Below are 19,759 nucleotides of genomic sequence, written 5' to 3' on the forward strand. Positions count from 1 at the left end.
TTTCAGGATTCTCTTACTTTTCCCTTTTTTAAAATTAGTCAACACTCGGTTGTTCAACCATGAACTCATCACTCGTTTTGATTTTGACAGAAAATCAATAATCGACTCACAGAAAAAGAGATACAAACATTTCATAGCTATCCGCAATAAAGTAATCAAATGACTCATTAAAAGAGGGACGAAAGATACCAGAGGGACAGTCATACTCATAGATCGACAACAAACTGACAACGCCACGGCCAAAAATAAATAGACAAACAGACAAATAATAGTACAGATGACAAAACATAGAAAACTAAAGACTAAGCAACACGAACCCCACCAAAAACTGGGGGTGATCTCAGGTGCTCCGGAAGGGTAAGCAGATCCTGCTCCACATGTGGCACCCTTCGTGTTGCTTATGTTATTACAAATCCGGTAAATAGTCTAATTCAGTAGGTCACGTTCGTGAAAAGGGAAGGGTATTGTAGTTACGACATAAGGAACATATCCGATATCATCTGTGAAACGGTTATTCCATAACAGTCAACCAACTCGTGATGGCGTCCGTAAAATTTACGATGATTTCAACTTCACCATTTGGGTTTAATAGCTTCCTTGTGAGCAGCAATCCTCTATCAAGGAAATCATGATAGGAAATACAAGCCCGGGAATATCGTATCAATTGGGAGATATATACTCCGTATGCAGGCGCTGCTGGATTGTTGCTACATAGAAATGGAAAGTTCACAATTGGGAAGCTGAAATCATCTCTTTTGTCGTAAAGTTTTGTTTTCAACCGACCCTCATTGTCAATTTCTAGATGTAAGTCAAGATATGAGGCAGACTTAACTGTATATGTAGTATCCTTTATCTCTAGTTCGATGGGATAGATTCGTTCAACATAGTCACCAAATTTTGTATTATTTAGTGAGAGAACATCATCTATATAGTGACGCTCGAATGAATAAAGTTTAAAGACCAATAAGGTACAAAGTTGAAGTTCATTTACGGCCAAATACAGCTAAGGTAATATATTCCTATGGTAGAAATCCTTAGTATTTGGAACAATTCAAAGTTAAATGGATTGTCTAATGTGGAAAAAAACGATAATCGGGAGTACAGAATTTTGAGTTTGGTATATTTGATGAGTTTTGCATCCACTGGATCGTGCAACTGCTGGTACACGTTACGTCGCCGAGGGTATCACTAGCCCGATAGTCAGTACTTTTGTGTTAACATGAAATATTATTGACATGTTTATTTTTTGCAAATTAACTGTTTATAAAATGTTAAAATATTCGAACCCGTATAGGTTTATCTACACCCAGGTGTTGATTGCCTATGCTTATAATTTGGCACAACATTATTGAATTATTGTTTTAACAACCTTAAACTTCCAGTTGATATGGTTTTCAAAAAGTTTTCATTTGAGGGCCACTGATTAGTCTTAGGCAGACGAAACGTGCGTCTGATATAGTCGATGAGTTTTTTGGGAGTCATAGATGCTAGTATGAAGGCGTCTTATGTGTCAATATGGAGGCAAATATCAAGATATAAGCAAACATTCTACTTTCGGTATAATCCTTAATCTCAAGTTCAACGTGATATATGAGATGTAAGCTAAGCACTCATTGAAATGGGGGCTATTGAGTGACAGGATATCATCAATAAATCAATGAAATTTACATTCTTTTTTAAAGTTTAAGACCAACATTTGAATGTAATTGGTGTTGTTCTTGCTGATGTTCGTATACTCAATACTTATCCAACATATAACAAAATTTATCAACAGTTACCAGAACTAATCCAAAACAAGAGTGCACACGCTGAAATGTCTCGCCTTCTTTACTAATCATTGATATTATGTTGATAGTCCTAAATATAAAGCTTTATTACAACTGTCACATAAACTTAACATTAGCCAAATAAACTAAACATTGACCAATGAACCATGAAAATGAGGTCAAGGTCAGATGAACCATGCTAGGCAGGCATGTACAGCTAACAATTCTTCCATACAACAAACATAGTTGACCTATTGCTTATAGTTTAAGAAAAACAGACCAAAACACAAAAACTTAACACTGAGCAATGAACCTTGAAAATGAGGTCAAGGTAAAAAAAAACCTGCGTGACTGACAAATAGAGCATAAATATTTCCATACACCAAATATAGTTGAACTATTGCATATAGTATTAGAAAAAAAGACCAAAACTCAAAAACTTAACTTTGTCCACTGAACCATGAAAATGAGGTCAAGGTCAGATGACACCTGCCAGCTAGACATGTACACCTTACAATCATTCCATACACCAAATATAGTAGACCTATTGCATACAGTATAAGAAAAACAGACCAAAACACAAAAACTTAACTATAACCACTGAACCATGAAAATGAGGTCAAGGTCAGATGACACCTGCCAGTTGGACATGTACACCTTACAGTCCTTCCATACACCGAATATACTAGACCTATTGCTTATAGTATCTGAGATATGGACTAGACCACCAAAACTTAACCTTGTTCACTGATCCATGAAATGAGGTCGAGGTCAAGTGAAAACTGTCTGACGGGCATGAGGACCTTGCAAGGTACGCACATACCAAATATAGTTATCCTATTACTTATAATAAGAGAGAATTTAACATTACAAAAAATCTTAACTTTTTTTTCAAGTAGTCACTGAACCATGAAAATGAGGTCAAGGACATTGGACATGTGACTGACAGAAACTTCGTAACATGAGGCATCCATATACAAAGTATGAAGCATCCAGACCTTCCACCTTCTAAAATATAAAGCTTTTAAGAAGTTAGCTAACGCCGCCGCTGCCGCCGCCGCCGCCGGATCACTATCCCTATGTCGAGCTTTCTGCGACAAAAGTCGCAGGCTCGACAAAAAACCATATATGTGAGTTAACAAGAAATTTATCAAAACAAAAAAATTCCCAAAATCCATTTGTCGGTCAATAACGCCAGCTAAAAACTCATTCAACATCTAGAAATCTGTGGCCACAAGGATCGAATTATTTTACATAGGTTGGTTTTGGTCCAATGTATTGGTTAAAACCAGGTCAATTAAATCAATTTCGTACATGTTTCGTACACAAAAAAAGAATTTCGTTGAAAGCGTTTCTCCAATAACTCGTTTAATATTTTGTTTATTTGTGGTCTTTCTCAAGCATTCATTCCTATACAAGTTTATGATATTTTAAAATCATATTTAGCTACTTCTGTTTAAAAATTATTCTCCTGTCATAAATTGACATTAACAACAATACACATTAGAAGAAAGATATTTTACGAAAAGCGCAATTAACAATAATAATAAGATATTTATTTATGAAATCGCTCCATCTTCATATGCTTATTTCCAGTAGAAACAAAAGTGACATCCTATTCTCCTTTTTTACAACAAATAACAATAACTACTATGATGTTAAATATAATTGCATATTCTAAATTTATTTTGTTCACTTTACTAAGCGATTTAAATATTAGCATATTACTAAACTAGAGGCTCTCAAGAGCCTGTGTCGCTCACCTGACTCTACTTTGGTTTTAGAAATCATGTAAAGATAGATAAAAATCATAACAGATACCCAAATAATGATTGAGGCCAAATTTTGATTAATATTGGTCCCGTTATTTAATAAAATATCCTGGTGGCCATCTTGAACAGTAAATCGGCAACAAAGTAGCAACACTTGGTGAGCACTTCATAAGGAACATTCATGCCATGTTTGGTTTCATTCCATTCAGTGGTACTCTAAAAGAAGACATTTGTATGTATTTCCCATAGGGTCCTATGTTAAACTAAGCCCCCCCCCCCCCACCCTAGCGGCCATCTTGGATGATGGATCGACTGCAAAGTAACAACACTTGGTCAGCAACTCATAAGGAACATTCATGCCATGTTTGGTTCAATTCCATTCAGTGGTTCTCTAAAAGAAGACAATTGTATGTATTTCCCATAGGGTCCTATGTTAAACTAAGTCCCCCGCTATCGGCCATCTTGGATGATGGATCGGCTACAAAGTAACAACACTTGGTCAGCATCTCATAAGGAAGATTCATGCCATGTTTGGTTTCATTCCATTCAGTGGTTCTCTAAAAGATGACATTTGTATGTATTTCCCAATTATTAGGTCCTTTGTTAAACTAAGTCCCCTGCTGTCGGCCATCTTGGATGATGGACCGACTGCAAAGTAACAACACTTGGTCAGTACCTCATAAGCAACATTCATGCCATGTTTGGTTTCATTCCATTCAGTGGTTCCCTAAAAGAAGACATTTGTATGTATTTCCCATAGGTCCTTTGTTAAACTAAGTCCCCTGCTGTCGGCCATCTTGGATGATGGACCGACTGCAAAGTAACAACACTTGGTCAGCACCTCATAAGGAACATTCATGCCATGTTTGGTTTCATTCCATTCAGTGGTTCTCTAAAAGAAGACATTTGTATGTATTTCCCATAGGGTCCTATGTTAAACTAAGTCCCCCGCTGGCGGCCATCTTGGATGATGGATCGGCTACAAAGTAACAACACTTGGTCAGAACCTCATAAGGGACATTCATGCCATGTTTGGTTTCATTCCATTCAGTGGTTCTCTAAAAGAAGACATTTGTATGTATTTCCCATAGGGTCCTATGTTAAACTAAGTCCCCTGCTGGTGGCCATCTTGGATGATGGACCGACTGCAAAGTAACAACACTTGGTCAGCATCTCATAAGGAACATTCATGCCATGTTTGGTTTCATTCCATTCAGTGGTTCTCTAAAAGAAGACATTTTTATGTATTTCCCAAAGGGTCCTATGTTAAACTAAGTCCCCCGCTGGAGGCCATCTTGGATGATGGATCGGCTACAAAGTAACAACACTTGGTCAGCACCTCATAAGGAAAATTCATGCCATGTTTGGTTTCATTCCATTCAGTGGTTCTCTAAAAGAAGACATTTGTATGTATTTCCCATAGGGTCCTATGTTAAACTAAGTTCCCCGATGGCGGCCATCTTGGATGATGGATCGGCTACAAAGTAACAACACATGGTCAGCACCTCATAAGGAACATTCATGCCATGTTTGGTTTTTTTCCATTCAGTGGTTCTCTAAAAGAAGTCATTTGTATGCATTTCCCATAGGGTCCTATGTTAAACTAAGTCCCCGGCTGGCGGCCATCTTGGATGATGGATCGGCAACAAAGTAACAACACTTGGTGAGCACCTCATAAGGAACATTCATGCCATGTTTGGTTTCATTCCATTTAGTGGTTCTCTAAAAGAAGTCATTTGTATGCATTTCCCATAGGGTCCTATGTTAAACTAAGTCCCCCACTGGCGGCCATCTTGGATGATGGATCGGCTACAAAGTAACAACACTTGGTCAGCACCTCATAAGGAACATTCATGCCATGTTTGGTTTCATTCCATTCAGTGGTTCTCTAGAAGAAGTTCAAAATGTAAAAAGTTAACGCCGACGACGGACGACGCCGGACGACGCCGGACGACGGACGACGGACGCCAAGTGATGAGAAAAGCTCACTTGGCCCTTCGGGCCAGGTGAGCTAAAAAGGAATACATTGGCAAGAGCAAGATAATAATGAAAATAAAAATTCATATGGAAATTATATCATAAAAAATGTTAGAAACATATCAGCTGACTTGGTCTGTTGGGCGTATCAAAATGTCGTGTACCTGTAAAAAATGAAGAACATATAACATAATATATATACAAATTGTTCTCTCATTTCCTAATTTATTAAATCGTGATTTTCAATTTCAATAGTACTCCGTACGCGTGTATTACCTACTTCAACATCATAGGTGTTTTGTTGTAAACTTAAACAATTGGTAAGTTTAAACACTAGTTTTTATTTAACTGAACAGAGGTACATCTATATTCGATGCAACATAAGTTTACAAACATTCAAATCTTATAAATACATAATGAGGATACAAATCAAGGTCACAAATTGAAACTATGGGAATCGCTTGAACTCCAAAAGAAGCGAGACTGGATGCGTTGACAAAGTCAGAGGACATGCATTTGTTTGTCACCGTAAATAATGATTATTAGTTTTATCGTTGGTATAAACAATGAACTAGAAGAGAGCGGAGAAATCGGTTTGATTGTCTGGGTCTGTTTGTGTTACTTAACAGCTTTGTACAATTCATCATTTATTAGATCGAGCATTCTTAGAAACATTTACACATAAAAAAAATATCATATCTATGAATACGTTGTTGTCCTTTTATAGACACACAAATTAATAATCATAACACAGCAATATAAAAGGAAAGAAAACACAAAAAGTAACATCCAAAACACCCAAAACATCGTCATATCATGTGAAAACCAAAACAGACTATGGGTGTACTTACTCTCAAAAAGATGCGAATTTAACTTTACAAAATATTTGCAAAACTGCATATCGAACGCTACCTCAGAACATGCAGGCATATTCCAAAGAACGACTGAAATCATCAAAATGTATTTGGTTGCCATCACACATTGGTTGATCTTTACACCATGTGTCTGAACCTACAAGACACTTTTTCATACATCGCATATCACCACAATCGTGCATTCGATATTACCTGCAGCACATAAGATCCTTACACTGTCGACGCATCCGGTCTCGCACAAAGGACATCGTATTCAATTATTGGTGATGCTATTAGAACATGAGATGTTTATACCTTGTCTATGTATCATTCTGATCTCGGTTCGAATTTTAGAATCGACATTGGTACACTGCCCTCGTATTCAACCGACATAAACAATGTTCCTTCTCACTTTACATCCCTTCTCAAATATCATTTAAATATTGATCAACATTACATTACTACAAATGTGTACACGTACAATTTTCATGAAATTTGTTATGCAAAAGGATCAATTTACCGTTAAAGTATGTGAAGAACAACTCGCTAATTATGCGATCTCTACGTGACGAACTTTTCATAAGTTTTTCCTAGGTAATATTAACCATCAGTGTAATACAACGTGCATGAGCAGTGGAAAACGGTTATTTAAAAAAAAACACGAGAATAATAAGAAAGGAGGCACGATAGAGATGAAGCATGGATGTCATTCCAATGGTTGTTAAAAATATGACCTTGGTCTAGAAAATGTGACCTTGTTTGAATGGAAAATGCAGTAAAACAAATATAAAGTTATGACAACATTACAATATTATTAAGCTGTTGTCTTGTTTTCCTTGCAAGGTCAGTGGGTGTAAAAATCATGATACATGTAAGGTGCGTTAAGAGGTAATACTGAATTAATGCAGACTATACAAAGTAATTACAAGGACATCACATCGGAACAAAGTTATAAGGTAATCTTTCCTATTTGCTCACTTATACAAAAAGATGACAAGAGAACAAAAAGGATCAATAATATCAGACGCAGCAACAATCTTTAATCTTTTTCGTGTATTGATATTTTGACGAAGCATCATAACATTATATAAATAAGTACTAGTATACTAGTATATGATAACCTAATTTTTGTCTCGCCTTGATTTTAAATATAGTCGACTTCCTTTGATTAGATAATTAAAACGTTTCAAAAACACGTAATAACTACTAATTTGAACATGAACTGGATCACTTAAAGCATAGACAACTAACCTGAGCATGCGCTGGAGCACCTAAAGCATAGACTAACGCATCAGCTATATCATCGGCTTGGAGACACTGCAAAGGAGTATGAAGTCAAAGTACATATACTTGGATTTTAAATTTACTTACGTTTATTAAATACAAATTTAACTTCTATCAGTTATATTAAATATTTTGTGTAAAGGTAAATTAAAGATAAACACAGCAATGTTTTGTCAGATGATAACAAATAACAAGAGGTATTTTTTTCAATTTAAAATTGGGTAAAGGATTTTGTAGATTATTGACAAAGTAAAATATTCTTAAAATAATGTACTTAATAAAAGGATGTATTTCATGTAAATGAAGGCGTTCAAAAGTTTACATAATATACCTGACACACAATGCATGAAAAGAAGATTGCATATAAATACTGATGTGTTAGTTGTCATAAAATGCATTATTCTTTTTTTTTAAACAGGATTCCATAGCAATTTACGGTAATCTAAACTGTGTTTCTGTAACGCACGTCTACTGTTGTAGCAATTATCAATTCAATTGGTGTCAGATAACAGTCAAATCCGATGAAGGAGGAAAGCGTTTTCACTATGCAAAAGATTGACAATCCGTATATAAGGTCAATAGAACGAGTTTGGAAAGCATACACACAAATACCTTTGTTTAATATATACCAAGTAGCCGAAATATAAAAATAGGGAGATGTGGAATAATTGCCAATGAGACAACTACCCATGGTGTATGAAAAACGTATACTAGTACTTTTAAATGTTAATACGGTTGTACCAATACCTTAATACTTTCATATAACGCCTTAGCTTTTTCATCATTTTTCTGCATCCTGTAGGCGAACTCTGTTTCAACAAGCCCTGGGCTGATCGACTGTAACAAATTGAAGAACTATCATTGAACTATCTTTAAATCATATCTAAAATTGTTATATCAAAACAAGTCCATACAGTGATGTGAAGTAGTCTTGAAATTTCTCTGAGTCCCACCTTAGTATATGTGGAGCAAGATCTTCTTATTCTTCCGGACCACATGAGATCACCCCCATTTTTGGTGGGATTCCTGTTGCTCAGTCTTTAGTTTTCTATGTTGTGTTTTGTGTACTATATTTTGTCTGTTGGTCTTTTTCTTTTTTAGCCATGGCGTTGTCAGTCTATTTTCAACTTATGAGTTTGAATGTCCCTTTGGTATCTTTCGCCCCTCTTTCATACTTGTTTTGATTGATTCTTGTCAAATTGGACAAAATTGGAAGAAAACGAGTGGGATTTATTTTGTAATTTGCTTACTGTCTTTTTGACAGATACATGCTCAACATCTCATTTCCTTCATATCAAAATTTAATGCACCTACATTTCAAATACAGATACAAGTCTGTTAGGTATCGTCGTCATCGTCAGTGTTGCCTTTATTCATATCTTAATAAAACAAATTGTCAGCTTAGGGAATTTGGTATAGATAGCAGATATTTGATAGTCTCTGTTTGTATTCACACCTGATGAATGTTATCTCAGAAAGATGTTTAAAAATCTGAAATAGAACGTGTCGCATGATTTTCTGTGGCGGATCCAGAATTTTTTATAAGGGGGGCCCACTACTGTCATGCTTCAGAGATTCCCTATATAATCAACCAAATTTTTCCCATGAGCGGGGGGCCTGGGCCCCGAGCCCCCACTCCCCTCCCCCTCCCCCTGGGTCCGCCTATGATTTTGGATGCTACAAATTACTGTCTTGGGAGTTCAAAGCTATGAAAGATGCCGTTTTTGTTAATTGTGGTAGGATATTTATGGTATGATGTCATTCGAGTTCGCAATTTCTACTATATTCCTCGCAGATCTACTTCCAGATTTCAATATGCCAATGTTCTCCTCTGTCCTTTGAAACATGGGTATAAAAAGTACTCGATTAAAAGGAGGCAAACCAGTTTACCAGAAATTAGTGTACATTGTTTCGGTCTTAGATCGATTGTATTCTATTGTCAGCAGTTTGAATTGTACATTAGCAGTTATTTACGTCAAAGTTTCTAATCACGTAATATATTTAAAAATGACCAAATATGGCCTACTAATTTCGCCTAAGTAGAAAGATAGGGAAAATAGCTACATGTACTAAAAGATTATTACAATAATAACTTAAAAAAATCAATGCTTTAGTATGATAAAAGTTAGTAGTAACTACATGTATGCTGAAATCAGTGGCACAATATCACATATATTTATATACATGATATACATTCATGATAAAAAAGCGGAATAACATACAAAAAAACTAAAAAATCACATTGTTTGTATGCCTGATAGAGGTTTCGGTAGGTCATTAGGCACTTCAGTCAGTAAATAAATGTGTTTGATACATAACAACGTTTAGTTACTAACACCAATACTATATGTATTAAATGTTTACAAAAACAACCTTTGCATATTTTGTTAATAAAACTCTCTATTTAGTTGAATTACCGTGATTCTTATTTGTGATTTCATTTCTCGCAGTTCGTTTCTGATACCATCTCCAAGAGCAGTCACAGCAAATTTGGTAGCTGAATAAAAATGACCATTAGGTGAAGGGATTACTCGATGACCAGACATACTAAAAAGATAATACATATTTTGATCAGCAATGCCTCTGCTTACTATAACTGTTATCAAAATACAATTGTTTTAATTTTGATATATATATATATCCATGTATTCAACATATCCGCTGTGTGAATAGTTCAAAGGAGTTAGTGGTATATATTTAGACATACCTGTTCAGCAGAAATACATGTCCATCATTTGCACCCTTTTCTCTCATTTGTTTGACAGCCTCTCTTGTGCAAATTGTCAACCCAATGATATTTACCTGAAATTTTATGAAACCGCAATTCAATGTAATAAATTTCATTTCGATGCTTGAGAAAAAAGAACAATCCCAAAGAAACTGTTTTAACTTCTTAAGATATGCACATTTAAAACAAACTAGAAAGGGAGACAACTAGGATTCCTACTTTTTTTTTAACACGGATTATTGAAATCTTATTATTTTTTAAAAGTTCTCTTGGAAGTATTTGGAAGGTACAGCGTGTATACCAAGACCTGTAAATTATATTTTTTTATACCGTTGTATACACATATATATTGAAGTACACATCTAAAATTGACATGGAAATCTTAAACTATTTTTGACAGTGAACCTAATATTATCGAGTTTTTAACTCTGGAACTATTTTAAACAACACTAGTATAAGAAAATAACATTTAGAAAAAAAATCAAATAGGAAAGTTCTTCAACACCGCCATTAATTATGTTCAATAAACCAAAGATGAAAGATTTCAAACTAGTTTCCCATAAAACTTACATCCACCATTTCTCTCCAATCTTTTGTTTCCCCACTCAGTAGTGGAGCAGCATGTGCTAATCCAGCATTGTTGACACAAACATCTACACCACCTAGATCTCGTTTGATCATGGTAAACATATCCATAATATCTTGTTCATTTTTCAGGTCACATCTCACAGGTATTACCTTACCTTTGGCAGATGATAATTCCGTTTTAAGTGCCTGAATAAAAAACAAATATGTAATCTATTTATAGTTAGAATATTTAATGGTCCTGTTGTACTTTTTAATTGACATTCCTTATATGTTGGTTATGGGACTGTACAAGATCGAGACTACATGTACCTGTTTTGTTTATTACGTTTACTGTAAAATATAACTTACGTGCAGCCACCGATATTAGAGTATTGGGAAGTATGATTGCATATTATCAACCGGTTAGGTTTTTCAGAGCTTGCTTTCAGTACTTGTCGGCTTTATAAAATGATTGCTGAATGTTGAATGTACTTGCGATTTCGTTATAAGGAAATATGATGATGATGATGGATGGCTGCTTAACGTCCAGAGGTAAATTAATATGCATATTCAGGATGAGAACATGTTAATGTAATATGAATATTTACCCTGATTTGTACTAGACCGACAAGCTGAGCCGGATTTTAACGTGCTAGTTCACAAGGCAACAGTCCACAAAAAGACATGTCACCTTACCCGGACACATTTCTGACTCAGAGCCGACCAGTTTTTGCTCTTACTCCTTAATACTGCGTGCTTAGCAGAAAAGCAGCAAATTTCAATTTACAAGTCTTTGGTGTGACCCGGCCGGGGTTCGAACCCACGACCTCCCGCACTCGAGGCGAACACGCTACTACGAGACCACCGAGGCGTTTATTATAAGGAAAGATAATAAGCCAAGGGAGCAAATTCTTATCATAGATTGATTTATCTAATATTCCTATATATATTGATATTGACTTTATGTTCTTTATGGTGTTTTGTGTCGTTTGTTTGTCTATTGACCAAGATAAAAAAAAAGGGGGGGAGAAAAAAGGGGGGATTAGATTGGAGATACTGTGTACATAATAACAATAAATGAAATAGGTAGGGTTTGCATAGTGGCATGACCAGGGATGAAGGGTGAAAAATTTCTACTGTTGTATTTTCGATAGGGGTAGAAATAATGCCTTGAAACAGGTTATTTCTTTGAAATGGTATTCAATGAACTTAGAGTGTGGCACTCTCCTTTCACGCATATCGTATTAAAAGAGCAAATTCGGACCGGACGTGGCTGTGTATTTAGAAATCCAGCACAGTCAAAATGTACGCAATTTTATGTTTAGTGTGGGTTTTACTGCTGAATGGACAAGTCCAGATGACAATATTTTTTTTGACAAAGTGAACCCTTGGGACTGTTACAGTTTAATATATAAATATACAATGTAACAGTTACGAACCTAGTATTAAACATAAAACTGACGATATCTGACATTACTTAGTATGACAAACGAAGCAATGCAAAGACACGACATGTTGTTCAAAAATTATTAAAAAAACAAATTCGCACACAAATAGTAAGGTACCAATGTTTTACTTTGTAGGTTATCGCTTTGGTCAAATTCTTCATGCTCGCTTATGAATGGATTCAAGTTCATTGAATTCTCATCTATTCCTTCGTAATTTAGTAGACTCCCCAAACCTGCCGTTGTGGTGATTTATAGAAACAAATTCTCACTTCCTGTTATCTTGTCCCATATACACTGATTTAAGACATGAACTATTAGCTTCTGTTTCAGTTCTTCCTGTCCAAGTTGACACAAAAATTTAGCTTTTTGGCTCAACGGTACTCTCAGATGAGCAAAATAGTCATGTATTTAGTTTGGTGCAGTAATACATTATCATAAGCAAACGTTTTAACCCTTGATGTTGCTGCTTCATCATTCAATAAGAACCAAAGCATTTCACACTGTAAACATTACAAATATTCATGTTTACTCTTTTTTCTCTATTGTATTTTTCACCTTTTTCATATGTATACATTTATTGCAGAGCATGTCAGTATTTATATTTATGTATTGTTCAATAAGTGTATAATTTGTGTAATAGGTCTGGAGACAGATTTGTTGCTTGTTTCTGAACCCTAAATATATCATGTATATATTTCAATTGTATTATATCAATATGTGATGATTTTATCTGTTTAAACTAAGAGATAATAATTAGTTAATGCTTAACTTGAACAAGCTATATTTGTTATCCTACAAAAACGAAAAACGAATAACTATTTTTTTTAATAGTAACCGATATCATGGATATAAAGCACTTTGCTTCTTTAAATAGACAGCTTTTTTAAAGATGTTTATTTTTTTTATACAAAATAACTATGCTTTGAATGCACAACCTATCCCTCTTTTCTCTGTTATCGTATTTCTGTATCTATATCAATTGAAGTTCAATGTATCTTACATTAGGGTATGGATGGGGGGTCCTTAATTTTCTTGTATTCTCTAATTGTTTTCGCTCATTGTTCTGTATCTTTAAAAATAATGGCTATTCTGTAATTACTTAATAACTGTATTATTGACATCGTTCTTTTATGTATAAATCAGTATATTTTTACCAAATTCTTTAATTTTTGCAGTTATTCTTTATATTTTAGCACCCCATTATTCTCTATTCTTTATTTTCTAGCACCCCATTATTATTCTCTATTCTTTATTTTTTTGCCCATTTTTCTTTTTTCTTTATTTTTTTGCATATTAATCTCTATTCTGTAAACCCCATCCACACCCTCCGTACATAAGTTCGCTACCGTCAATATCAAATATTAACACAATTGCATTAATTAAACAGTCTATCATACTGTTTCCATGGTTACGAATTACATAAACTTCATTTATCCATGCTGGTCAATTTTATGGTTGGATATAAATTTATATTACAGGGGAGGAGGGGAATTTATATACAGCAATTACATTGTGTATCTTTATCACGTCACTCATACATGTACGACTATACATGTGTATAATGTACAAAAATCACCTAATGTAGTTTTTATAACATGGGTGGGTGCCTGTGTATTATCGAAATACTTGATCATGTGTGAAATTTTTCCAGCACGAGATCTACATACATGTATAATAATACGTCCACATATCAGCTTGCTGTAACTACACTGTACACATGTGTGTACATGTTGTGTGTAAATAAAAGATGTTTATACGATACCTCAATTTTATCGATATTTCTTGAACAGCCTACAACTTTCATCCCATTTTTAACAAGCTGTCGCACAATAGCGGCACCAATGCCAACAGATGCACCAGTTACAAGAGCAACACGACCTGCCCACCTTTCCATTGTTCTAATTAATGAACTCTTGATATAATGCGGTAAATGCGGGTCAGTCTCGGACGACTTCTATTTTAATGTTAAAAGATAAAGTGATTCATGAAGGTATCAGATATAAGCTATTAACAAATAATATTTCTGGAAAGATTTGTTAAAAGTGACCTCTGAGTTAAAATTGATAATGAAATGACCCCATGTTTTAAATCATTTATAGGGGTTAGACAAGGTGATGTTTTAATATGGAACGCCGACACTGTCTTATTATGACATTTCTCATTATATGATGTTCATTTGCCATTATATGATGTCATTTTACCCTTATATGATGTGCAAATGACATTATATGATGTGCACTTATCCTTATATGATGTACACTTGTCATTATGTGATGTGAACTTGTCCTTATATGATGTACACTTGTCATTATATGATGTGAAGTTGTCCTTATATGCTGTCCAAACATATTTATATGAGGTGCAAACATCTTTATATCATGTCCACAATTCATTAAATGATGTGCTTTTCCCATTCTGTTATGTGATTGAGTCCTTATATTATGTGATGCTTTCCTTATACGATGTAGAAACGGCATTATGTGATGTACAATCACCTTTATACGATATGCAATCACCTTTATATAATGACAATTTGACATTATCTGATGTGCAAATTATATTATATGATGTGCAAATTATATTATATGATGTGCAAATTATCTTATACGATGTGCAAATGGTCTTATATGATGTGCAAATTATCTTATATCATGTACAGATGTCTTTATATTATGTGCAAACTTCTTTATATGATGTGAACTTATCCTTATGTTGTGTGCTAACATCGTTATATGGTGTGGTTCAGTTTACATCTTTATATGATGTCAGAACATCATTATCATGATGTCGAAACATCATTATGATGATGTGCATTCATCGTCCTGATGGTCAATGAACATGATTACGATTAAAGCGATTACTCACTACGTCAGAACTGATTCCAATCTGCTTCTGCGGAGTAACAGTTAATCAGGCTCAAATTTTTAGCTGTCGTTTGGAAAATGGTTGAGATTTAAAAAGAGATAAACCTTGGCATATTAGTACCTCGTTTTAAGATGTAAAAAATCACACCTGATATTGTTGGAAAAATGTCAAAATATATGAATTGCAACGTTTTGTTTTAATCGATTGGTCTAAAATAATAAACATACGGAGTCTGCAATAATGAACATACGGATAAAATTATTAAATTTAAGAAATAATTCTTTTATTTCATGCTCTTTGCTCATTTTAACAAGGGAAGGCATTATATTTCTCAATTTCTGTACACCATAAAAAAAAAAAATCTATAAGAAGTTAATACACGAATTTCTAGTATGTCCATTAATGTAAATTTTGCCTTGCTGATTATTTTAGCTGTTCGAATTTCTCTTTATATATTCTCAAGATAGACACAAAAGAATGGGAAAAAATCGGACTTTGATAGGGTAATGGCTTATATAAGGGACCAGTCATTTGTAACCCCAAAAAGAGGGATAGGAAGAAATAAAAGGGGCCTTTAATTTCATCATTTTTTTAATGGAAAGGTGCATTCAATTTTATATAGTTATAGATTTGCGGTATAATGTTATGGCGATGTCTTCAAAATCCGTAGGCATCAATTTTTACGCCTGGTTCCGCTCGCCTCAATTGTTAAAACCTGAATCCTTAGTTTCAACAATTTCACTAGCAGAAAATTTTTCATCTGAAGCTAATATCGAATGAAGGTGTGGTAAATATTAATGAGACCATAACCGGCAAATCTAAATTGAGTTCGTGAAGTCGCAAACAACTTCCACACTTGAAGTTCTAGATTCACTACTGACGCAATATTTTAAACTTATACTGCATTTAGAAACTTAATACGATTTTTTTGTTATTACGAACAAAAGTATTGAAAATGTGTGTATGTGCGTTTGTGTGTAAATGTCCGGTGGTGGCTTTTTTTGGGAAGAGGGGGAGGGGGTGAAATTTGTAGGTCTTTGGAAAAGGGGGTATTTATTGACTGTTTTTCCTTCTTCAAGGTGTAGACTTGAAAAAAAATAAGAGAAATTCCACTGTTTCCTCACACGTCCCCACCCCCAATGAAAGAAAATTACCATACTTATTACATATTTATTTATTTTAACATTCCGATATATTGTTACCAAAGAGATTTCTACTTACGTAGCTTTCGTTTTTGACTGGTTACCGATTTATAAATACGGACATTAAAGAGTGCAAAATTACATTCCTTATCGCTTGTTATAAGTTTATTTCTTCAATGAATACTCATAAAATTTTTTTTTTAGATCACAGATTAATAATATATATTTTGTACCACTACAATATAATAGTTATTACGGTGAGGTTGAATTCCCGAACATTTATTCATCATCCACGCACGAACTTGTCTCAGAAAAAAAATATATCTCTGTACATTAACATTACTTTCAGGTACAGATATGATTTTTTTCTGGGACAAGTGCTTGTGACCATCCACAAGAATTTGAGGTCATCCGATGATCAGTACTTCACTACTTTGATTATATCTGTTCTTGTCTATACCAGTTTTCAAGAAAAGGTTTCTCTATAGATAAGTTATCAAGATAATAGCCAATAAAACAACAAAACTCAAAATTGCCCAAAAAGGACCTTTACTATAGAGTTTACTCAGAAACATTGCGCTATTTGTTTTTTTTAAATCTATTATAGTTTCCAGGATAAACGCAAAATATTAAAAGCCGCTGCCGTAAATCTTCACTTTGAAAAATTCAAAATACAACTCTCTATCTGTAAGAGAACAACAGGTCTCAGTAAACAATAAATAAATGCAATGTTTAAGTTCATTTAGACACCAATCTGATTAGATTACAGGTATTGTGTGTTCAAGCTTTGCTTACGCCGATCTGAAAACGCTCAATTCAAGACCATTGGGATTCTCTGGTTTTGTCGGATTGATCCACACCTTCAAAAATATGAAGGCTGAAATTTTATTGGCTGATGTAATATTAACCAGGACAGAAAGTAAAACGAAGTGTTGTCAGATCCTTGTAACCAAAGCTTAGACAGATGATCTGTACATTATATATTAATCATTTGTTAGACACCGACTGTAGTGTGGGTAGGAGCACGTGTATTTCCTTGATGGACTTTAATAAAAAAAGAACATGGTTATTTTTTTTTTAATTTCATTATTGTTTTATTTTTCCCTGATTTAAAATGGAAACAAACTATTTCGCTCCCCTTCTGAAAATATAAAATCTCTTTCAAGAAATTTGGAATCAAACATTTTCCAAAAATGTTGCCCCCACCCCCCTCACCAAAAAATGAGCGGCTTCCCACAAAACCTTTTATATTGCGGGTTACTGCATGTGGTGGTGCTTTCGTGGTAGCATGTTCGCATAGAGTGGGAGAGGTCATGGGTTCGACCCCCGGCCGGGTCAAATCCAAAGACTTTCAAATTGATATTTGCTGCTTCCCTGCTAAGCCCGCGAAATTAAGGAATAAGAGCAAAAGCTGGTCGGCTCGGAATCAGAAGAATTTGTCCGGGTAAGGTGATATGTCTTCCTTCGGAAAGTTACCTTGTGAACTAGCATGTTAAAATCCGGCTCAGGGTGTCGGTCTAGTACAAAGCAGGGTTAATATTCATATCACATTACAGCTATTTTCCTATTGCATGTAGTTTAAAGGTTTTATTGGCTTGATTGCTTTGTTTTTATAACTGTTTGCTCATGCATTTTAATTAAGTTTTACAATTCTAATCAACAGATAGGCTGGGTTTCAGCTTGTATGATGTTATTGAATGCTTGAACAAACAATTATACAAACAAAGCAAGCAAGCCAACCATTCCTTTAAACTACATACATCAGGAAAATAGCTGTAACATGTTCTTGTACGAATATGCATATCAATTTGCCGCTGCACATCAAGCATCCATCCATAACCATCTATATTAAAGTTGTGAAATATATGCACAAAATAAAAACATAATAAAAAGCTGAAAGCAAATGAAAAACACCGAGTTGAAGTTCATTCCATATCTCCTTTAAAGCATTTCGGATGAAAGAGATGGGAGCTCGCTGGTCGAGTGGTGTGAATTGTCGAACTACTGTATCACTTGTCTGTCGACACTTAGGTGTGTGAGCTCGAATACCGCATGTGGCGGGTAAGCTCAACTCCTATCTTAATTGACCAGAATTGTCAGTTTTCCAAACGAAGGTTGGGTGGTCTCTCTGGGAACTTCGGCTTCCTCCACCAATATAAACTCACCGCCACGAAATAGCATGAAAGTGTTGAAAGTGGCGGTAAATATAAATCAATCAACAAATTAATCAATCAATCATCCATACCGGTATAATTATGGCCTCTAAATCTATATTTTTATTCTCATAAAGTCAATGTATGACATCAGTACAGAGATAACAATAATAACTTTACAATATATACAAAACAAGAGAGAGAGGTTTCAAAAGTCTTTAGTCAGGAGGTATAAAAAATTTAAGATATATTTCTAATTCTCTTTCCAGATCTTCTGGTATAGTTCTGTTAAGTCCTGTAATATTTTTACTCACTAAGAATTTTTTTTAGTCAATCAAAAGTAAAGAAAATAGAAAAGGTGATAAGTTTACTCCTTGTCGAACACCATTGTCACAAGCAAACAAAGTATTTCGAATTATAATTACTAGAAGATACCAGCGAAAGCGCGGAACAATTGGGCAAGTGTTGAAACAAAGAGTGTGGACACAGTAATAAGGTGGACACAGTAAGGATTTGGACACGTTTAATGCATTTAATTCTTTTTCTTTAAAGAGACGAAAACGAGGAACATAATGCAAAAGACGGGCATCACCCCATTCATCTCTGTTGGAAAATAAAAATATCAAATACTCTAAATTGAAAAAGTGTGGCAAAGTGTAATTTTCAGTGCTTTTTTTTCCTTTTAACTAAATGACCGTATGAACTACGTAAAATCCTTTGACATTACCGAAAAGGATCAAAATGAGTACACAATGAAAAAAATCCCATCTAACCGGATGAAAAATAAAATCCAAAACACTTCACCAGGAATCAACCCCTCTGTATCTCAGAAACCGTTGACGCCACTCCAAATCTGTTGTCATACTCAAGTTGCAGAATTTTATTAGCAATTAAAAAAATCTCCATTAAAATAAGTTGAAAATAAACAATCTGTATATTATACAAATATGTGAACATTACCCAACCTGACCATTTCGCATTTCGCGGGCAGTACGTGGACTAAGCATGCGGTCTCCAAATTTGGATATTTTGGCTTTTTCTGTGGAAAAAAGATTGTTTCAAAGACAAATTAAGGAAGTACAAAACACTACATGTATACGTCATATCACAAATATTTCCGACTTTGTATGGTTTTGTAGGAGTAACGTTTACACTACATTATACATCTTACCATTTATATTATTCAATAACATTTTATAAAAC

The 19,759-nt window shown here is 34.5% G+C and overlaps 1 protein-coding gene across 7 annotated transcripts; it reads right to left on the reverse strand.

Moving 5' to 3' along the window:
• Positions 1–3,815: 3,815 nt before the first annotated feature.
• Positions 3,816–14,318, reverse strand: LOC127710000 (dehydrogenase/reductase SDR family member 11-like). 7 transcript variants are annotated; one of them, XR_007985899.1, is made up of 8 exons: positions 14,159–14,318; positions 10,952–11,155; positions 10,361–10,455; positions 10,071–10,200; positions 8,401–8,490; positions 7,621–7,686; positions 5,376–5,679; positions 3,816–4,214 (listed from the first exon to the last, which is right to left on the reverse strand). XR_007985899.1 is itself a non-coding variant. In XM_052215711.1 (7 exons), the coding sequence occupies exons 1-7, from the start codon at positions 14,288–14,290 to the stop codon at positions 5,638–5,640; spliced, it is 759 nt and encodes a 252-aa protein (XP_052071671.1). In that variant the 5' UTR covers positions 14,291–14,318; the 3' UTR covers positions 3,816–5,637. The 7 variants fall into 7 exon arrangements, 1 of the variants encoding a protein (XP_052071671.1); XR_007985898.1 differs by having other exon boundaries at positions 5,210–5,679; XR_007985897.1 differs by having other exon boundaries at positions 3,816–4,877; positions 5,210–5,679.
• Positions 14,319–19,759: the final 5,441 nt, after the last annotated feature.

Source organism: Mytilus californianus, unplaced genomic scaffold (genome assembly GCF_021869535.1).
Source record: "Mytilus californianus isolate M0D057914Y unplaced genomic scaffold, xbMytCali1.0.p SCAF_7, whole genome shotgun sequence".
Lineage (NCBI taxonomy): Eukaryota > Metazoa > Mollusca > Bivalvia > Mytilida > Mytilidae > Mytilus > Mytilus californianus.

Coding starts and splice junctions, on each gene's coding strand:
- LOC127710000 (XM_052215711.1), bottom strand. CDS start 14,290: ATGGAAAGGTGGGCAGGTCGTGTTGCTCTTGTAACTGGTGCATCTGTT. Junction 10,201..10,360: donor CATGTATTTCTGCTGAACAG/GTATGTCTAAAT, acceptor TTATCTTTTTAG/TATGTCTGGTCATCGAGTAA. Junction 5,680..7,620: donor GTGCTCCAGCGCATGCTCAG/GTTAGTTGTCTA, acceptor CATTTTTTACAG/GTACACGACATTTTGATACG.